The 18311-nt window shown below is 43.1% G+C and overlaps 1 protein-coding gene across 2 annotated transcripts in view; it reads left to right on the top strand.

The window, feature by feature from the left end:
- Positions 1-803: 803 nt before the first annotated feature.
- The window catches only part of Hgd (homogentisate 1,2-dioxygenase), a 47536-nt gene continuing 30028 nt past the window's right edge, over positions 804-18311 (top strand). The window contains exons 1-4 of one of the 2 annotated variants that reach the window (XM_021227993.2): positions 804-975; positions 7858-7929; positions 8774-8862; positions 12577-12682. In XM_021227993.2, coding sequence (XP_021083652.1) covers positions 961-975; positions 7858-7929; positions 8774-8862; positions 12577-12682 — 282 coding nt within the window. In that variant the 5' untranslated portion in view covers positions 804-960. The remainder of the gene's footprint in view (positions 976-7857; positions 7930-8773; positions 8863-12576; positions 12683-18311) is intronic. The other variant, XM_005071504.4, reaches the window with a different exon arrangement.

Below are 18311 nucleotides of genomic sequence, written 5' to 3'. Positions count from 1 at the left end.
TATGTGTTTCCTTCCTGAACACCACCAGTCACCAAGTGGCCAAGATGAAGGACAAGGGAGTCCAGGAGAAGGAACTGGAGAGCAGTCAGCTCTCAGAGTGCTAAAGGCATTAGGAAGCAAATGACTAAAGAATGTGAGTGTACTAAACGTGTTTTAAGGAATTAAGATGAGCGACAGAAAACTTGCTTTAAGTGCAGCACTTGAGGCTCTCAGCAGTTGCAGCCCTGGGAGCTGAGCTCCTCCATGGGAGGCAGTGACAGGAAGATGGCAGGGAGCATCCAGTCCTGGTCCCCTCTTCCTGCAGCTCGTCAAAGCACATTGTATTTTCTTCATGATCACTGAATACCGGCCCTGCCCCTTCCTGGTTTGAGCCAGGACTGAAGAGAATTCTGTCACATCTGGCAAGTGCTAACTCCCACAGTTTCTTTCTCAGATAGCTTTTTATTTTGGGGGGCGGGGAGGTATTCCAGACAGGGTTTCTCTGTGACTTTGGAGGTTGTCCTAGAACTAGTTCTTGTAGACCAGGCTGGTCTTGAACTCACAGAGATCCACCTGCCTCTGCCTCCCGAGTGCTGGGATTAATCTTTGTCAGATAACTTTACAGACTCTGCCTTTGAGGGGAAAAAAGCCTTCCTTAAAGTGAAACAAATAATTGACCAATATTTACCTCCAGTGAAAGGATTCTCTGCAAATGCTCTCAGAAATGACCTGGAGTCCAAAAAAAAAAAAAAAAAAAGGTTGTGCAATAATTTTGATGTGTGTTGGACTTTCTGCCTAGTGGGTCAGTTAAGCAACTCTGCCTTGAATAATGTGCTGACCAGAGAGACACGAAGAGCTGGTGAGAACAAGACTGTTCAGAGAGAAGTTTTAGTGCATGTGCTGCCAAAGTGAGCACTAGAGAGAAGTTTTAAAGACGAACAGAAACGTTGGTGCCTCTTAAACTCCCTGGCCTGGGTTAAAATGGCAGAGTTAAAGGTAAGAAACCATCTATCTGGATTTGGATTAAGATTGGAGAGTACACCTGGGGCATCACTTAAATAGGAAAGTGTGCACTCAGCATGTGTCAAGTCCCAACACAAGAAAAAGAACATGGAAGAGATGGAAAGAAGGGAAGAGAGGAGGGAAGAGCAAGGGGGGAGAGATACCTAACAAGTTTACTGTGCCTTCTTCAGCAAGAATTCATGGAGTTTCCTGGTGTCAGAGTTGAAAAAGACTCGTGGGTGGGGGCTGTAGAGAAGGCTTAGTAGTTGCAAGGACTCAATACTCTTCTAGAGGACCTGCATTCAGGTCCCAGAACCTGTGCACACACACACACACACACACACACACACACACACACACACACACACACACACACACACACACACACACTTGAAGGGGCTGTGTTCAGAGGTATTTGTGGGTAGACCTGCACTGAGGAGACACAGAGAAGGTGACAAAAGAAAGCAATTTTGCTTTGTCTTTGTTGATTTCTAATATTGTCTTGTGGATCCGTTGGCATGTTGAGAACTCACTTTCTAAATGGACACGTACATTTCTCCATATGCCTCCTTCCTGGCTGCTCTTCATTATTCTTGTGACTGAACTGCTTCAGGCCAGCCAGTTCAGTCTGCTTAATCGTTTGGTGGCTCAGACTCGGCTTTGAACAGTACTTTTTATTTAGTGTGCCATAGAGAAAAATGAGCGAGCCATGTGCTATGGATGCTAGAGGCTTTAACTATGCATTAGTACCCTTCACAGTAAATCTGGGGTGTAGCTGCCCTTTTTTTATATTTTAAGCCAATAAGGAAAGCAAGGCTCGTAGGGACTAAAGGACTCATCCAAGGTCCCTGCTGGTAAATGATGGAGACCACAGTAGAACTTGGGTTTGTTGGGATTAAAATTTCAGACCCCAAAAAGAGGTCTGGTGGCACTTGCTAGACTGGTGCCTTTGGGCCAGGGAGAAGAAGAGTGTGCTCCCTGTATCTAAAACTCTGCCTCGTGTTCAGCTCACTGCATGAAATCCGAACTAGAACATCCAGGTTTGTGGGCTCAAGCTGAGTGGAGCAGAATCCCTCTTCCTGGAATTCGGGGATTGAACACTGCCAGGAAGCTTTTCATTCAAAGCTGGGATGGTAAATCAAGCAGCTCTCTAATTAGCAGGCACCTTGAAGGCACTTAGTGCCTCAGCAAAGAGTTTTTCCTCTTCCTCTTCACACCAGACTTAGAGTTGACTCTCTTTTGGTGCTAGTTCATGACATAGCAGTTAATGCAGCACGGGAATGGAGAATTCCTAGAAGGAAGTTATTCCTAGGTGAAGTGACAAAGGACTAGGCCAAATGAATACCATGTGTAAAGATGCAAAATATGTAGAAAGATCCGTGCATCCCAGGAACCTAGTGTTTCAGCTAAGTTGGAGCTGCTGCATGAATGGAGGTGCCCAAAAGGGGACCCATGTGCAGATCTGAACCAAAGGCGAGTGGGCATTGATAATGGGGACCATCATGCCAGTGTGCAATGAAGATGTAGAGGAAGGAGAATTCATAAGAGTTTTGTTTTATGATGGAAATCCTATGAGAAAGCTCACCAAGGGAGGAAACATCCTTACCATTTATAAATAAATCATATCTAAAATCCTGTCCTGCCGCAATAGTTAAGCAAATTATTATGCAAAACACCACTGCATGTAAATGGCACGCTGTCCTTTGTTCTCAGTTTCAAAGACTTGCTCAGCCTGCTGTCTCATCTCCAGAAGGAAAGGTCATCTCCAGAGGTCAGTAATCCTAACACAGAGAGCCAAATTGAAGCTCACCCATCCCAATCAATAAACATTATAAAACCTAATTTAAAACGTTCCTCGTGTTTCTGCCATTTCAATGGCATGTCAACACAAAACGTCTAGTGCTATCATATGTACATAAAAGCACAACTAGGGGAAGAAAATTCAAAAGCTAAAATAATTCCATGAGGTATAAGGTGGATTCATTACGATCTTGGCTATGTCACTTCAGCCCTACCATTTCTCAAATGCTGAGTTGCCTTCATATGCAGACATGGGCCCCACCAGCAGACACTTGACTTGATAGCTTTGGATCTGAAATGATTCTTAGGGTTGGTGAGATTGGGGATCCACTGGTGTACAGTTTCCTATTGAGCTACACCAAATGACCATAGATTTACGAGCTTAAGACCACACAGGCATTTCCTGCCCTTCTGGAGAGTGCTTATCTGAAATCAGTCCCACTGGGCCAACATCAAAGTGTCAGCATGGTCGAGCTCTTCTGGAGGCTATGAAGAGGAATATTTCTCTGGCTTCAATTTCTAGAGAGCCCACATTCCTTGGCTTGCAGTCCCTCTTTTATCTTAAAGTGTATTATTCAGATCTCTGCTTCCTCAGTTACCTTCTACCTCTGTCCTAACAGAACACATGTGATTTCACTTAGAGTACCTCCAATAATCTCCCCACCTCCAAAGCTGTTTACTGAAGTCCACAGAAGTGTATCTGCTCACATTTCCAAATTCATTCCAAGTTACCCTAGGGCAGCTGGAAAATGACCTCGGGTCATGGGTGAGGCAGCCAGAGGTTAGGGAGACCTTCCTTAGCCACCTTCCCAGGGAAAGGATGGAGACCAGTGAAGACAGCGGGTAATAAGGTGACAGAGATCAGCATGAACAAGGATAACTTTCAACAGGCTTTTACTGAGATGGGCATGAAAACTGCAATTTGCTCCCATGACTTGGGAGGTGGAAAACCTCTCCTCTCCTTCCTCAGGCCAATTCAGGAAGACAGAATTAGCTGTATTAGTATACATTTGTCTTTTAGCTTTGCAGTCAAAGGTGGTTCTATGTAGCTCCCAACTCAGAGAAGGTATTTGATGAAGAGCCGGCTAATTCCATCTCTGGCCATGAATTTACCTTTTAGCTTTTGTTTGCTTTGGAATAGGAAGGAATACTTGTTTTGACTGCCATGAATTTACTTCTTAGCTTCATGGCCAGTTTAAGCTCTGCACTGGTTCCCTTACCCAACAGTCATGAGCCCCAAATTGCTTCTCTGGTCCTTTTGTCTTTTCGTTTCATTTTGTCTTTCGTTTATTCCAGACAGGGTCTTGGGTAGCCCAGGATGGCTTTGAACACATCATGCAAAAAGGGATGACCTTGAACTCCCAATCTTCTTAACCCACCTCTTGGAAGGGACCAGAGGCTGGGTCACCACCTGAGGCTGGTTCATCGTTAACTAAGCCACAACAAGCACCATGAGGGCTGTGTGGCCAAGGGTCAGACTTTCAAAGTCCTAAGCTATTTAAAAGCCTGCCTCTTAGTTTCAGGCATTAAGAAATAAGACACAACATTCCAGACTGTTATTCAGCCTGCAGCAGCAACCTGCTTATTTTCCTAACAACCTCGATTCTATGATTCCGTGAAGGTTAGCCAGGAGAACTGGATCCTTTGATGGGGAGAAAAAAAAAGCCCAGGTCCATGTCTCCCCAGACTTGTCTCCATTTCTATAGCACCCAGTAAAGAGACAAGACATGCCATCTGCTCATCACATCAGGTGTTACCCAGAATTTGCCTCAAAAGTACCCCTAAAAATGACTCTGACAAGTAAGTCATATCCTGGGGACCAGGTGAGAATTGAAAAGCTGGATGCCAGTGAGCTGCCAAAGAAGTGACTGTTCCCAAGTCACATGGGTCCCAGAAATGTATTCTTTCATTTTACAAGCATGCATAGAATTCTCTTGGAAAGAAAGAAAATCATATTTTTATATAGCATCACATTATTCCAAAATCTGAGCTGAAAGAATCATAAACACACTCGCTTAATGTCAGGGTTTTATTTCATTTTTTGCAGAAGGTGCATCTTTACATAATCCTAGAGGCAGCTGGACTTGGAGTGCTTGGGTTTTCACAGCTGATAAAAGCAGAGTTCAGAGTCTGTCCTTGGCCTCAAAGCCTTGAGACAGCAGCTGTGAAACACAGCTCCCTCCACTGTGAAGCCTTCGGTGGCAGAAAAAAAAATCTAACAAACGCCTCTATAATTTTGCTCCTGGAAGGTTAGGAAGACCAAGCAGCCAACAATGACACAGCAGCTTCCACCTGCTTCTTAAGCTAGTGCACCCATGAGGTGGGACAAAAAGATTAAAAAAAAAAAAAAAAAGAATGCCACCTCCCTCCCTCTCTTCCTGCCTCCTTCCCTTTTTCCCTCCAAGCCCTGGGTGGCTCGCTCACAAACCAACAGTGTTCTTTCTGTATTCTTCCCCCTTTCCTTGGAGCAGAGCCTCAAGCAAATGTTTCACAATCACTAAGTCCTGTTCTGCCCATGTTTCGGACTATAACCTCTGTTTTGAGGCCAGTGGTTACAAAGACCGGGATGGTTAATCAGTAAATCCACCCCTGCCTGCCAGAAAGCTCAGCAGGACCGGGCAACTCTCAAACCTCCCTCCTCCCTGCAGAGAGGAACAATGACACAGCCCAACAAAGAGAGGCCACTGTTATCCTCAGTGGCTTCTGTCACAAGCTGATCTACAATTCTGTTTCACAGAACTGAAGATAATTGGAGGTCATTACTGACTCTCAGCAGCTCAAATTCAGTCCTGTTGCTGGTGAGCATGAGGTTCATTGGAGAGAAGAAAATTGTTTCTCCGTGGAGGTTCGGATTGTGGATAGTCTCTGCCATTACCCCAAAGCTGTAATTCCAAACTGCGTGCAGCTTGGAACAAATCTCATTAAAATAGAACTTGGATGGGGGGGGTTCTGATAAATTTTCAAAGTGGGGGTTGAGAGGCATAGCTCAGTGGCAAAGCACATATGCATGAGGCCTCAAGTTCAATCCCCAGCAACACTCTCTCCCCACACACACAAAAAAACCCTGTGTCTGAAGGGAAATGAATAATTTCACTCCCATTGCTTTCTAGGTCATAACATTTCACATTTCATATTCCTTCCAAATATAGACACTGCTGGCCTGATCATCGCTCACACATCCAGCGTGTTACATCTAGCTCATTCTTTCCAAAGCTGCCAAGAACTTTGAAGGGGGCCTACCCTCCACCCACATCCATCCTTCTTATATCTCTTAAAGAACTGTGCTCAGATGGTGACATTTCATTCACCCAGTAAGGCTGCACTCTCCTTATCCTAGGCTAAAATCAACTTGTGTTTGAGTTATAGCAAAGGGAGTTCAAATCCCACTCACCACGGCAATCATGCACCCTGAGGGACTGGTTCTGAGTGAGAAACACTCTGCTGGTGCTTACTGAATAGCTTCAATGGGTCGAGACACAAGGTACACAGAGGTAAAGAAAACTGGCATAGTCCCAACCTTCAGGAAACGTAGAACAGCAGAGGAGCCAGACAGTGACAGGCCTATGCCAAAAGGCAGGTACACTAATCATTGCAAGAGTAAGTCTTGACTCACAATGGATGAGAAGTAACTGAGCCAAGATGTTGCAGAATCCACTTTCTTCCTCAAATTGCCTGAAGGATCATAAGCAAGACTTCATGCAACCATTTCGTGAATAAATTTCTAGAGGGGGGATTAAGTTGTTTCAGAGGGCTAATGGATTTCCGAAGGAGCTAAAGGTTAGGGCAGCTGATGCTCTCCTGCATAGAGCCCACCAGGATTCTCACAGTCTGTAGATGAGCATACGACTGTGTAAGCTCTGCACTCATTTCCCAAGGAACAGGATTGACTTTGTTCAAAACAGCAGCTACTTGGACTTAGTTCAGCAGTCTGTGGATAAATGAGGTACTCTTTGAGGATTGGCTTTACCAATTACCATGAATAAAGAAGTTTTTCCCATTAGGGGGTGTACAAATTTCAGAGGACCCCTGTAAGTTACCTTGTTGAGAAACTTAATTCCCCCTCTGTGTTATGAACCTAAGAGATGTCAATCATAGTAGGCTTGTTGCATTGTTATGAACAGATTCTGGGCTGGAACATCTCCTAAAAGCCATTCAGTCTTTAACCCTTCTTTTGTTGATTCCACATGGATGCAAATACACAAGGAGCACACACGAGCGCACGCGCGCGCGCGCGCACACACACACACACACACACACACACACACACACACACACACACACACGGTGACCCAATTGATACTGGCCCCTGAGGAAGGAGTTTTCTAACAGACATCTTCCTATCTCTTTAAATCTACCTCTTCCCAGATTGGAATTTTGGTTTCTTGTTTAGGATATACAGGGGGAAAGAAGCTGCAATGTAGAGCCAGAAAGTTCCTGCTGGTTTGGAGTTGAAATGATGCCTGAGTCATCTCCCTCCCAGGAATTTCCAGACAGAACCAAAATTAAAGAGCTTGTTCTTGAAATGGGATCATTAAAAGCAAGCTTATAAAATCAGTCAAGAATGGTTAAGGACAGAAAAGTCTATGCAATACCCAGTATTTCTCTCTGGTTAACTGCAAATATTTAAAATGAACAAACACATAGTGTATTTTCCTAAATGGCTCACCAGCCAAGACAGAGCAGATATTACATTCAGAACATCGTAGACAAACACATGTCCTTGTAGCTATTCTTGCCTTTGTAGAAGGGCAATGCTGTAAAATGCTCTTTAAATCCTATTAGGGGCTGGGAATACGGCTCAGCAGGTGGATCACTTGCAGCTCAAGAGGGAGGACCAGAGTGTGGATCGTCACTCATGAGAGGTGGAGCAAACTGGTGAGCCAGACTAGCAGTGAGCCTTCAGTTCAGAGAGAACCTCTACCTCAGGAAACAAGGTGGAGAGCAGTTGAGGAAGACTCCACCTCAGCTGTGGCCTTCCATATGCACACACATATTAACCCACGTACATGTAAACACGTACACACACACACAAATACAACTCAGTAACAATGAAATTTGTGTCTTTGTCACATTTAGTACATTTCTGGATTTGGGAATGAGTGTGCTTCAGAGGACCCTCGCTGCCCGGGTTCCTTGCCAAAAGGACAGGTAAGAGTGGAAGGGATACTTGGAGAGCTCCAAACTGTACCCCTAGAAGACAAGCCTGTAGACCCAGTAGCTCTGCCCAACACGACTCTTCTAATAGTTTGTGAACTGTCGGTTTCCAAGATCATTAGGACAATGGCATCACAACATAATAGCAACAAAAATACTAAAACCGGATTTAAATTGGTGATTAGGTACAACAAAGAACCCAACCCAAATTAATGAGATTAACTACAGAACTTCCAGGATATACCCCAAAGTCCAAGTTTGGAGGAACTTCCCTGGGAGATACAGCCATGATGAGAAAATAAGTTACTTGAGAAATATGTGCACAAAGATGTCTTCACCGATGCTGGCTATAGTAGCAAAACTACTGCAAATGGGTTTATTTTCAAAACTTTTTGGTGGCTATTTCATGGTATGTAAAGTACTTATAGACTGGGTGTAGTGACATACCCCCACAACCCACAACCCCCGTAAAGAAATGCTCATGACATAGTGTGTCCTTTTCAAAAGAAAACTTCCTGATTATTATAGGATTATATGTCTCATAGGATCCTCATTTGGAGGCAAGAACAGAAATAAATATACAAACATTAATATTGAGTTACTTTTGTTGGTGAGATAATGGGTCATCATATACATTATGAGTTTTCCACAATAAACTTGCAACATTCCTCTCACTGGGGGAAGTCACAAAGATATTCCAAGTGGGTGATAGCAACATGCAGTGGGCCAGAGCCTTCCCAGATCCAGAGGCAAGTATCTCTCCCCACTGAACAGGTTGGTGGGAAAGTAGGATGCTTTGGGTAGTGAAATGATGCTGTGTGATGCCTCTTGGTTTTAGAATAGTCCTCAAGTCTGCCCCTACAATCTCTACGCGGAACAGCTCTCGGGATCAGCCTTCACTTGTCCACGGAGCACCAATAAAAGAAGGTACATGCTGAAATCAATTCTGACTTACAGTCTGTGGGACCTATATCCCAGCCACAGTCTCCCTAAGGTCCTCCTTGCGCGATGCATTCTGGGTCACATCAGGGACATGCAGGCTTGTTCCCAGTGAGTGACTGTCAGAAGAAAGCTCGGGAACAGTTGTACAGATGCGAAATAGCACACAAATCCTGTCCCATTGCAAAGTCTCACTAGAATTCCACAGGAAACGTATCTCACACTTTGACTTTCCTCTAAGGATTGTAGTTTCAAACTACAGTCCGAGAAGATTGAGACATCTTTCTCAACTGACGGGAAGCATTATTGTCTTTGCTTGAAAACCGATAATCCAGGCTCAAGTGCTTGAAAGGTCATGTATTATGGCCCCATGTGGTTTGAATTAATAGGGTTTTTCCCTCTTTGGAATTTGCATTTCCTGGGAACTAGCACATTCATTAGCACAGTATGGTATGTTCTGTGCTCACTCTAATTCTAGTTACCTCAGTGAACTTGCTCTCTAATCAACTTCTATGGAGCAGGCTGGATGCTGATACTGAAGACCCAGGAGGCCCTCGAGTGTTGTGATTTGAATTCATCGTATCTAAATGTAGGGCTTCGGGTACCGTGTGGGTAAAGAATGATGTTGCTGACTCTGGAGATTTGAAAGAGAGTTGGAGTGTTCTTATACTGCTTAGATAGAAGGAGGAAGTGGATTTATCTCCACTGAGTCCTCTCAAGAAGCAGATGGGCCAGTGAGTACCAAGAGCCACATGCACGGGAAATATTGCCACCCTCATAATGAGTCACGTCCACTCTGCAGGCAGGCAGACAGGCAGGCCCCCTGTGGTTAAGTCCTTGCTCCTATTTCTACTGTTGAATGGTGTTCAACAAGTCTTCTACCCTCTCAGATTCTCTGCATTTGTAAATTGGATCCTGAGAGATAATTTAGGTGAAGGGATAGACACTTTTATATTTGTCAGAAATCAAAGATTAAGCTGAACATGGTGGCGAACGACTGTAATTCCAGGACTTGGAAGGCTGAAGTAGAAGAATCAGAAATCTGAGGCCAACCTGGACCACATATCCTGCCTCAAAAACCCAAAGCCAACCAAGCAAACCAAACACAAAACAAAAACACAAACTCAGAAGTTGTTTCTTTTGTTATTTGACTATCTCTTCCTCTAGACAAAATAAACCAATCCACAAACGGTCCCTACCTATTCTAATTTATGACAGCCTGACCTCCAGGACTGTGTTCTTGACTTCATGATCTATCTACACATGGGCCACCCACGCAGCCTCCAGAATTTGCTGCCTGCCCCCATTATTCAGCAGTATCTTCAGCCAGCAGGAGCTGAGCTCTGTTCCAGGAGGTTGAAAAGGAACTCTTGGCATTTCATTAAGAAACTGGCAACATTCCCTGCATCAGAATTAAGTCTGTCCAGGGCATCGTAGTGTAGCCTAGGGAGTTTTCTAAACTCAGTTGAAAAATAAGGACACTAGGCATGGCTCACCCATATGCTTAGCACTCTCCAAAGGTATGCACGAGAAATGTTTGACAACACTCAAACCTCCAGCGGGAAAGTATGTCCCTCCCTGTCTGTGGATGAGTTGACTTGACATTCCACTACTCACTTAAACCCCAAACCATTAGAAATACCAAAACTACTAGAAGTTCGCTCTATCTCTCTCTGGAAAGCAAATGTGTAAAGTTTAAATGTGGTTAAAAAACAGATGATTAAGAGAGAGCAATTTGGGCTGGAGAGATGGCTCAGAGGTTAAGAGCACTGGCTGCTTTTCCAGAGGTTATGAGTTCAATTCCCAGCAACCACATGAGGGCTCACAACCATCCATAATGAGATCTGGTACCCTCTCTTGGCCTACAGGGATACATGCAGACAGAACAATGTATATATAATAAGTAAATAAATCTTTAAAAAAGAGAGAGAGCAATTCAATAACCATCCAGTAAGTGAATGCCTAGATGAACTTGTAGTTCTCACCACAACCTTAGGAGCTAAAGATGAAGAAGATAGGATCCAGGAAGTTGAATTATACCACCAGGGCTAAGACACACATATGTGCTCAGCCCCACAGACTTCCTGGGGGTTGGAAAGGTTTAGTGAGTATAGGTCTGAAGTCATTGTATTTAGAGCTGGGGGAATCAGAAGAGAGTGGGAAAATTTAGCCCATTTATGGTTCGGGTGCTCAGTGATTGGCCAGGCAAACCCACTCTTGAGTTTGGACTGTCCTGGAGCCTGATGAGCACAGCAGGTCTTCCATGGTCACAGAATGGTCCTTCTCCTTCCTTACCCTCTCAACCTCTGAAAGGACCTAGTGAGACAGTGTCCCGCTCATCTTCAAGAGTCCCTCTGCAGACTCTTTTTCCCTTCCTTGAGTCAGATCTGATCCTGGAGAAGAGACAACCTCAGGCCTTGAAATAAACAGACACAAAACTTAGTAATGAAAAGGAAAGTCAATAAAGATACCACATTAAGACATGGATGCATGCTTTTATAACTACATAGTAGAGAAGTGAAAATTCTAAAACTTCTCACAACTAGTGCCAAAAAGACCAAATAAAACCCAAATAAAATCAATACAGGACTCTACAAGCAATTCCTAGAAAAATTACAAAGGACTGATAGATAAGCAAAACTTATATTCAACCTTATTCAATATATTGGACACATTAAAGAAAAGATATTTTTCAATTTTAAGAGTATAGTCATTGGAGCTTAAGAAATGGCTTAGTGGGTAAAAGCATTTGGCCTGAGTTCAAATCCCCAGCACCCACATAAAAAGCCTGTACAGCTGTGCCTACCTATAACCTCAGAGCTGTAATGCACAGAGACAGGAGTTTGCCAGCTGCCAGCCTAGTGCCAGGTTAGTGAGAAACCCTGTCTCAAGGGAATAAGAAGATGACTTAAAGAGAAGGACAACAAAGTCCTACCCTGGCCTCTGAATGTACACGCACATGCCAACACATCACACATATACACCACACACACACACACACACAAATAAATATATTCCTAATAAGTGCAATTATAATAATATCCTAGATTGGGGAAGATGTGGGAGCTACGTTCCCGCCTGTATCATTAGTGTGAGAAGACAGTAGTCCTATAATTGGCCAATTTTCCTTATATATGCATTCGAGATATCCAAGGAAATATGTGAGAAAAGTGTTAAGCTCTGCACCTCTAAGGACTAGTCATTTAAAACATTGGAGAAGCGCTGACCAGCCCCAGGAAGTTTTGAATATATGGAATTATTTCACCATTGTCATAAATCACTTTGTAATTTTTAAAGGACAAAGCTGATCTCTACTTTCAGAAATAACAAAGGTACTCCCATATTCTCTCAGGCTATCCAAAGTCATTGTCCTGACTTGAAAAGCAAAAATTAACATCTTAGGATGTTTTTCTGTGGATATCCATGTGCATATTCCTCACGGGGCTTCATTGTTTGGGCAGTATGTGAATAGGTAGGAGCCAGAGCCTCAACCTGAAGAGCCTGGTTGTCATGGAATGAGTGAAGAAACTAGAGTTACAGGCAGGAGATGGCTGTTGAGAAATGATGAGTCATTGCTTCTCACAGCAAAGCCCACAGATGATTGCTGGCTGAGTGTCTCCTTGATGGCACCTCCAGAGCCAGTCTGTGTCCCTCAGAACATTACCGAAAAGCTGTGTCTTTTGTTTTTCTTGTTTCTCTTAGCTGGCTGTATAGGATTCTCCCTTCAGTTTCTCACACGCCCTTTGAGTCCATTGACCAAGGCCATCTGACTCACAACTGGGATGAAGTTGACCCTGATCCTAACCAGGTAACCTGTCCCCATGAACTGAAACATACCATGTATTCAAAGCCTTTAACAGAAATGCTCAAATCTGGGCCCAAGTCATTGAAAACCTAGAGGGTTTTTTTAAAAGTAAATGCTGGCAGGTCTGCTTGTGACTCATATTCCAGTGTGCATCTTGAAACGAATTGAGCGTGTGTGTGTGTGTGTGTGTGTGTGTGTGTGTGTGCAGAACAGGGCAAGTAAGCATATCTTTCTGGTTTAAAGCAATATAGATAGGCAGGGGTGTGGTTCAGACCTAGGTATAGGCTGGTCAAAATACCTGTACACCCTCAGGTTTTTATTGTTAACCCCCACTTATCACAGAACATAGGAAATGCCTTCAATGCTGATAAGCTGTGAAGGATTCTCTAAATAATGTGATGAAAGACTGAAAGACTGTTGTCACCTCAGGTACATCTTTTTTTTTTTTTGTCCAGAAGTTTCCCCTGATGGTCAGCATCATTCATATTCTCAGCTTGTAACAATGACCCAATGCTATAACTGGCAGAACTCTTTAAAGAAAGGAAGTCTGAGACAATTCTTTAGTCTCTGGCCTAGGGACCTGTCTCTGCTCCCTGGTGTGATGCATCCTGCAGAGAAAAACAGACCTGGGTTTGCATCCCTGCATCCCTGCCTTGAGCCATGATGGTTCACTTACAGAATGTGATGACAACACTGGCCTTGTGGTACTGTGGTGAAGATTACACAGGAGACAGTAGGTGTGAATGTGTTTGCCTGGTGCCTGACAGGTAGCTGCAAAAACCATGACTTTGTTAGAGCCATCCTGATGCAGTCACTTACAGGCTGTGGCAGTCCCTGTAAGCCTCAGAATTTATATTAATGTCAATTCAGCTCTTACTTAGAGTTTTTTGTTGTTGTTATTTTTCCTTCTGAGGACTCTGTCTTACTTTTCTCCTGAGTCCAAGGAAACATCTTGTTTCTCCTTTTTGATCCATGATATTTTATCGAGTCCTGAAATGATCTGAACTGTACTTCCCCTAAATGCTTAGGGTTTGTTTTGTAAGGCAAAAACCAGAAAATGTCAGGCATTTTGTTTCCTGCCTTGCTGCCTATCTTGCCTTGATTACAGGAACTCAGGGGCCTGAGTAGTTTGAAGGCTACATACTCTCTCCATCAAGGACAGAAATGAAAACATTTGGAGTGGTCAAAAAGTATCTTTAAATATTGTCTACTTCAGTCATTTTTAAACTGGAATAGTTTTTCTAACTAATTGACCTTTAATCTTGTGTGACTTTCTCTTTTCTGCTACTGAGGAATAAACCTAGGAGTTCATATATGTTAGGCAAGAGCTCCAACACTAAGCTATCTTCCCTCCTTTTACTTTTTATTTTGTGACAGTCTCACTAAGTTGCCTAAGGTGGCCTTGAACTCTCTGTGTAGCTTGGGCACATCTTGAACTTGCATCAGCCTGCTGAGTTGCTAGAATTGGCTTTTGGGGAAATGGTCTAGCAGATGCCTCCCTGATCCCCTACTGTGCATCCCCTTTCCAGCATAGTGGGAAAAAGCCAGCCCCTGCTTCATCTCTAACCCAAACTCCACAAGTTCAGTCCCCACATAAATAAGGACTTTAGACTTCCAATCCCTGCCCCATTCTCCTTAGGACAGACTCTTGTGAAGCACATGATTTACACACACACACATACACACACACATACACACACACACACACACACACACATACACATACACATACACACACATCATCATCATCATCATTCTGCCTTTACCTGATCCTCCTTAACTCAATCATTCTTTCTTCCCTCATCTCTAACATTTAGAAATTAGCATGATTGGGGCTGGAGAGATGGCTCAGTGGTTAAGAGCACTGACGGCTCTTCCAGAGTATATGAGTCCAATTCCCAGCAACCACATGGTGACTCACAACCACCTGTAATGAGATCTGGTGCCCTCTTCTGGCCTGCAGGGACACATGCAGACAGAACACTGTATATACATAACAAGTAAATAAATAAATAAATAAAATTAGCATTGCAGAACATTCTCACTTTACCATCTTCCACTTATCCCACAAAGGGCCATACAATCTGTGCTCAATCTCTGAGTTCCTGTTCCACATGGGCAAAGCACAGACAGAGAGATTAGGAGAAAGGGAAATAAGCATGTTAGGGTTTGTGTGGAGGAAGGAATCGTGGCAGAGGAGTTACCTAACAACCAACAGATTCCAGTGCTTAGAAACCATCATCATAAGTTACCAGAAGGGTGAGATGTGGGACTTCACTGTGAACAAAGATCCCATCATGTAGATAATCAATCTCTCCCAGGTAACACCTGGGAGACGTGGTGACTGTCTTGGGTTGTGTCACACCAATGACTTTTCGTTTCTTCTCTTTCTCCACAGTTAACCTTTCCTTTGGAAAGACTACTAGGCAGGGAGTTCAAGACAATTGCATTGCTTGTGGAAGATGGTTTCCCAGTTAGATAAGGACATTCCAGGCCCTCCCTGTGAGGGGAAACAGCAGACATGAGTCTGATCTTGACTCCGAGACAGCTTCTTCGTCTCAGCATGCCCAAGTGTCACTTTGGGGGTTTCTCTTCCTGAGCCTCTAGAGTTAAATTTCAAAATCTCTGAGTTTTCTCCCAGTGTTGCCTGTCTGCTTAGCAACAGAACTCTATTTTCACCAGAAAAATAGGAAGCGTGGCACCTATGGGTTTTATAAATGCCAATGTGGTGGCTTATTATATGCCAGCGTGGGAGGCTTGAGAGGGCATTTGGACCACAGATAGTTTTCTAACTCTTTATTCAGGTGGCACAGGAAGTCCTCAATTATATTTCCGACAGTTCTCTTTAATAGAGACAAATCTCCTGTCACGAAAAGGAACAAAGTGGCTGTGAAATGACCAAACATGAAGAAAATTAAGCACAAACAAAATCATCTCTGAAAAATCTCTTTAATGGCCCATAAAGTATAGGATACTGAGCGTGCTACCCATAAAAGGAAAGTCCTTTGTAAACTAAAGTGAGAACAACTGAGCTAAGATTAAGTGAAGGCTTACCCTAAGCAGACTGGAGGAATGTGTCAATGAAGATCATTACTCATGTTAAATGGGTGGGTCGGAAGCCCCAGTGTCCTTGCCCATGCACATCATTCCTAGAAGCTGCCTCAACATCCAGGCTTTTGTGCATCACCATAGTCATAGTCTTGTCTGTAGCTGTGTAGGCAACAGTAAAGCTATTATTTCTTTCATATGATTTTCTTAGGGGCAGGGTAGGTTTTAAATCAAAACTTTAAGGAAAATATATAACAAAATCTTTGCAAGTCTGAGGCATAAGGTCCTTGGGGACAGGCTTTTATACCTGTTTTTTCCATGACTACTTGAATTCACTTTGTTTCATGTGATTACATCCCTTCTTAAGGTCATTTCAAGGTATGGGTTACATGTCATAGAACATGTAAAACTGCAAGCGTAGAGACCAACAGATCTCTGCAATAAAATGTTTACTGATCCAAAACAGGTGCTAACCATAAGAGGAGAGACACATTCTGGAACAAGTTCCCACAGTCACCTACAGCCTGAGTAGTGGTTAGCAGATGTCTGTCAACCCAGAGCTAAGGGTGTTCTTTAACAAACATAGGGAAGGAATGCACCACCCTGGCTGTAAATGGGAGGGGTCAAATATGACACTGAAGGAGAAAGTCTGGCGACAGAAGGATAGTCCTTAAGGAGAGTTGTGGTCAAGTCTGGACTGGTTGAGGTTACAACAATTAATACGTAATACAGGGTGGTCCTTGTCATCATTGTGATTAGATTTAAGTCATGGATTCAATATAAACTGATATTTTATTGGTTTTGAATTAAATTCTGATTAACTTCTATCTCTTACAACTTTAACCTCTGTCATTAAATCTGGGACACATCAGAATTTAAAAATTAACCCTAGGTCAATAGGATTCTAGTTTGAACCTCTCTTTTTCTCCCGAGTAAAGCGTCAAATGCTGTAGGGATTAATAACACGGAAAGTGGAATCCTCTCACCCTAGGCAAGAGTCACATGGAATTCAGTTGTATATGCTAAAATATTACCTCACAACTTTTGCAAAGAAGTTTCTGGCACTGTGTTTAAAAGTTAGAGTCAATGGCAAGAAGACAACACAGCTGTGTTGGAATTGGCAGCTGCTTTCTAGTCAACGGCCCCTAATTCACTGACTACTCCCTTTCCTGTGTTTTGCATTCTAACACCACAGTTCATTTTCTCTTTTTTGTTTTGTCCTGGAACACACCATGTAGACCAGGATAGCCTGAAACTCAGAGATCTTCCTGTCTGCCTCCCGAGTGCTGGGATTAAAGGTAGACAGCATCACACCTGTCTTGACGTTGCATTGCTTTCTTTTTGAACTTGCTACATTATCCTTGCTTTGAATTCCTTGAACACTTTGAATATGACAATGACCAAACAACTTTCTCCCCTACTGTCTCCTGTGCTCATATACTGAGAGGGATGTGCCTCAAAACTCGTCAGTACCTTTGTGACACCAGTGTCATAGAAACAGCAGCTATCTTCTTGACCTGTGATCTGTGTCACCTGCCATCTGCTTCCCTTGCCTGATAGACACTCTGGCTATTCTTGTACACATCTATCCTTTTGTCTTCATTTACTCCTTGACAAGTTAATATCTCTTTCCAATTTTATGCTTCATTAATTAACCACAGCATTCTGCATTCATCACTTCCCCCTTCATAACCTTTTCCAAATATGTACTCCAGGCTCTCATGAAGTCTGAGAAAATTATATTTAGGCTCCTTTCTGACAGGCCTTCCTGGAGGGAGCCTGTATGATAGGTCTGTCTTTACCTGTCAAAGCCCAATTTTAATACATCAGTAACTTCACCAACTACCCACATGAAAGATCTCTGAGACTGTGAAGATTCAAGAATTGCTTAATACTTCCTCTAATCCAACCTTCAGTCCTACAGAGGTCTCCACCGACAGGCTGTTGTGACTGTTGTCCTTGATGCCTGGGAACTATCCCACCGCAGCCTTCATCTTCTGTAGTTTATATTTGATCCTGCGTCTTAGAATTAGTGGGAATGAATGTAAAAACAAAGTGTTGGGAGGTTCGTTCAGTCCATTAATATCTCATATAAGAAGTATGCCTATTTCTGTTTACTGTATCTCCCCCTAACTTGTGAAAGCTCAGAATTTAATGAACAAATCTAAATCCAATTCAAGTTTGAAGATTCCAACTCGCATTCTGAGTCAGCAGTCCTTTTTAGACGTCAGTCTTCCAAAGTTTATTTTTCTTATTACAATCCCTAGCTTTTGACTGTTGGACAACAAGACCCTTGACACAGCTAAAGCCTACACTATGAAAATTACCACTTGGTTTTTAACTAGTATGATTTGGACTATGTGGGAATTATTTCAGAATTAATTAAAGGTTGGATCATAGAATTCCTTCTGTCCCAGACATGCAACTTATTAAAAATGCTGCCAAACAATACATCCTTCCAGAATATTTGCTGTCAAACTTGTCCAACTCTCCAGACCCTGCCATATTGACAATCTCTTTCTTCCAAAATACACTGGGCTTTCCTGCCTTCTTTGTCTAACTCTCTCTTTACAATCAGTGGCTG

This window comes from Mesocricetus auratus, unplaced genomic scaffold (genome assembly GCF_017639785.1).
Source record: "Mesocricetus auratus isolate SY011 unplaced genomic scaffold, BCM_Maur_2.0 Super-Scaffold_100008, whole genome shotgun sequence".
NCBI lineage: Eukaryota > Metazoa > Chordata > Mammalia > Rodentia > Cricetidae > Mesocricetus > Mesocricetus auratus.
The sequence above is the reverse complement of the archived record's forward strand: the minus strand, read 5'-3'. Positions and strand labels throughout refer to the sequence as shown.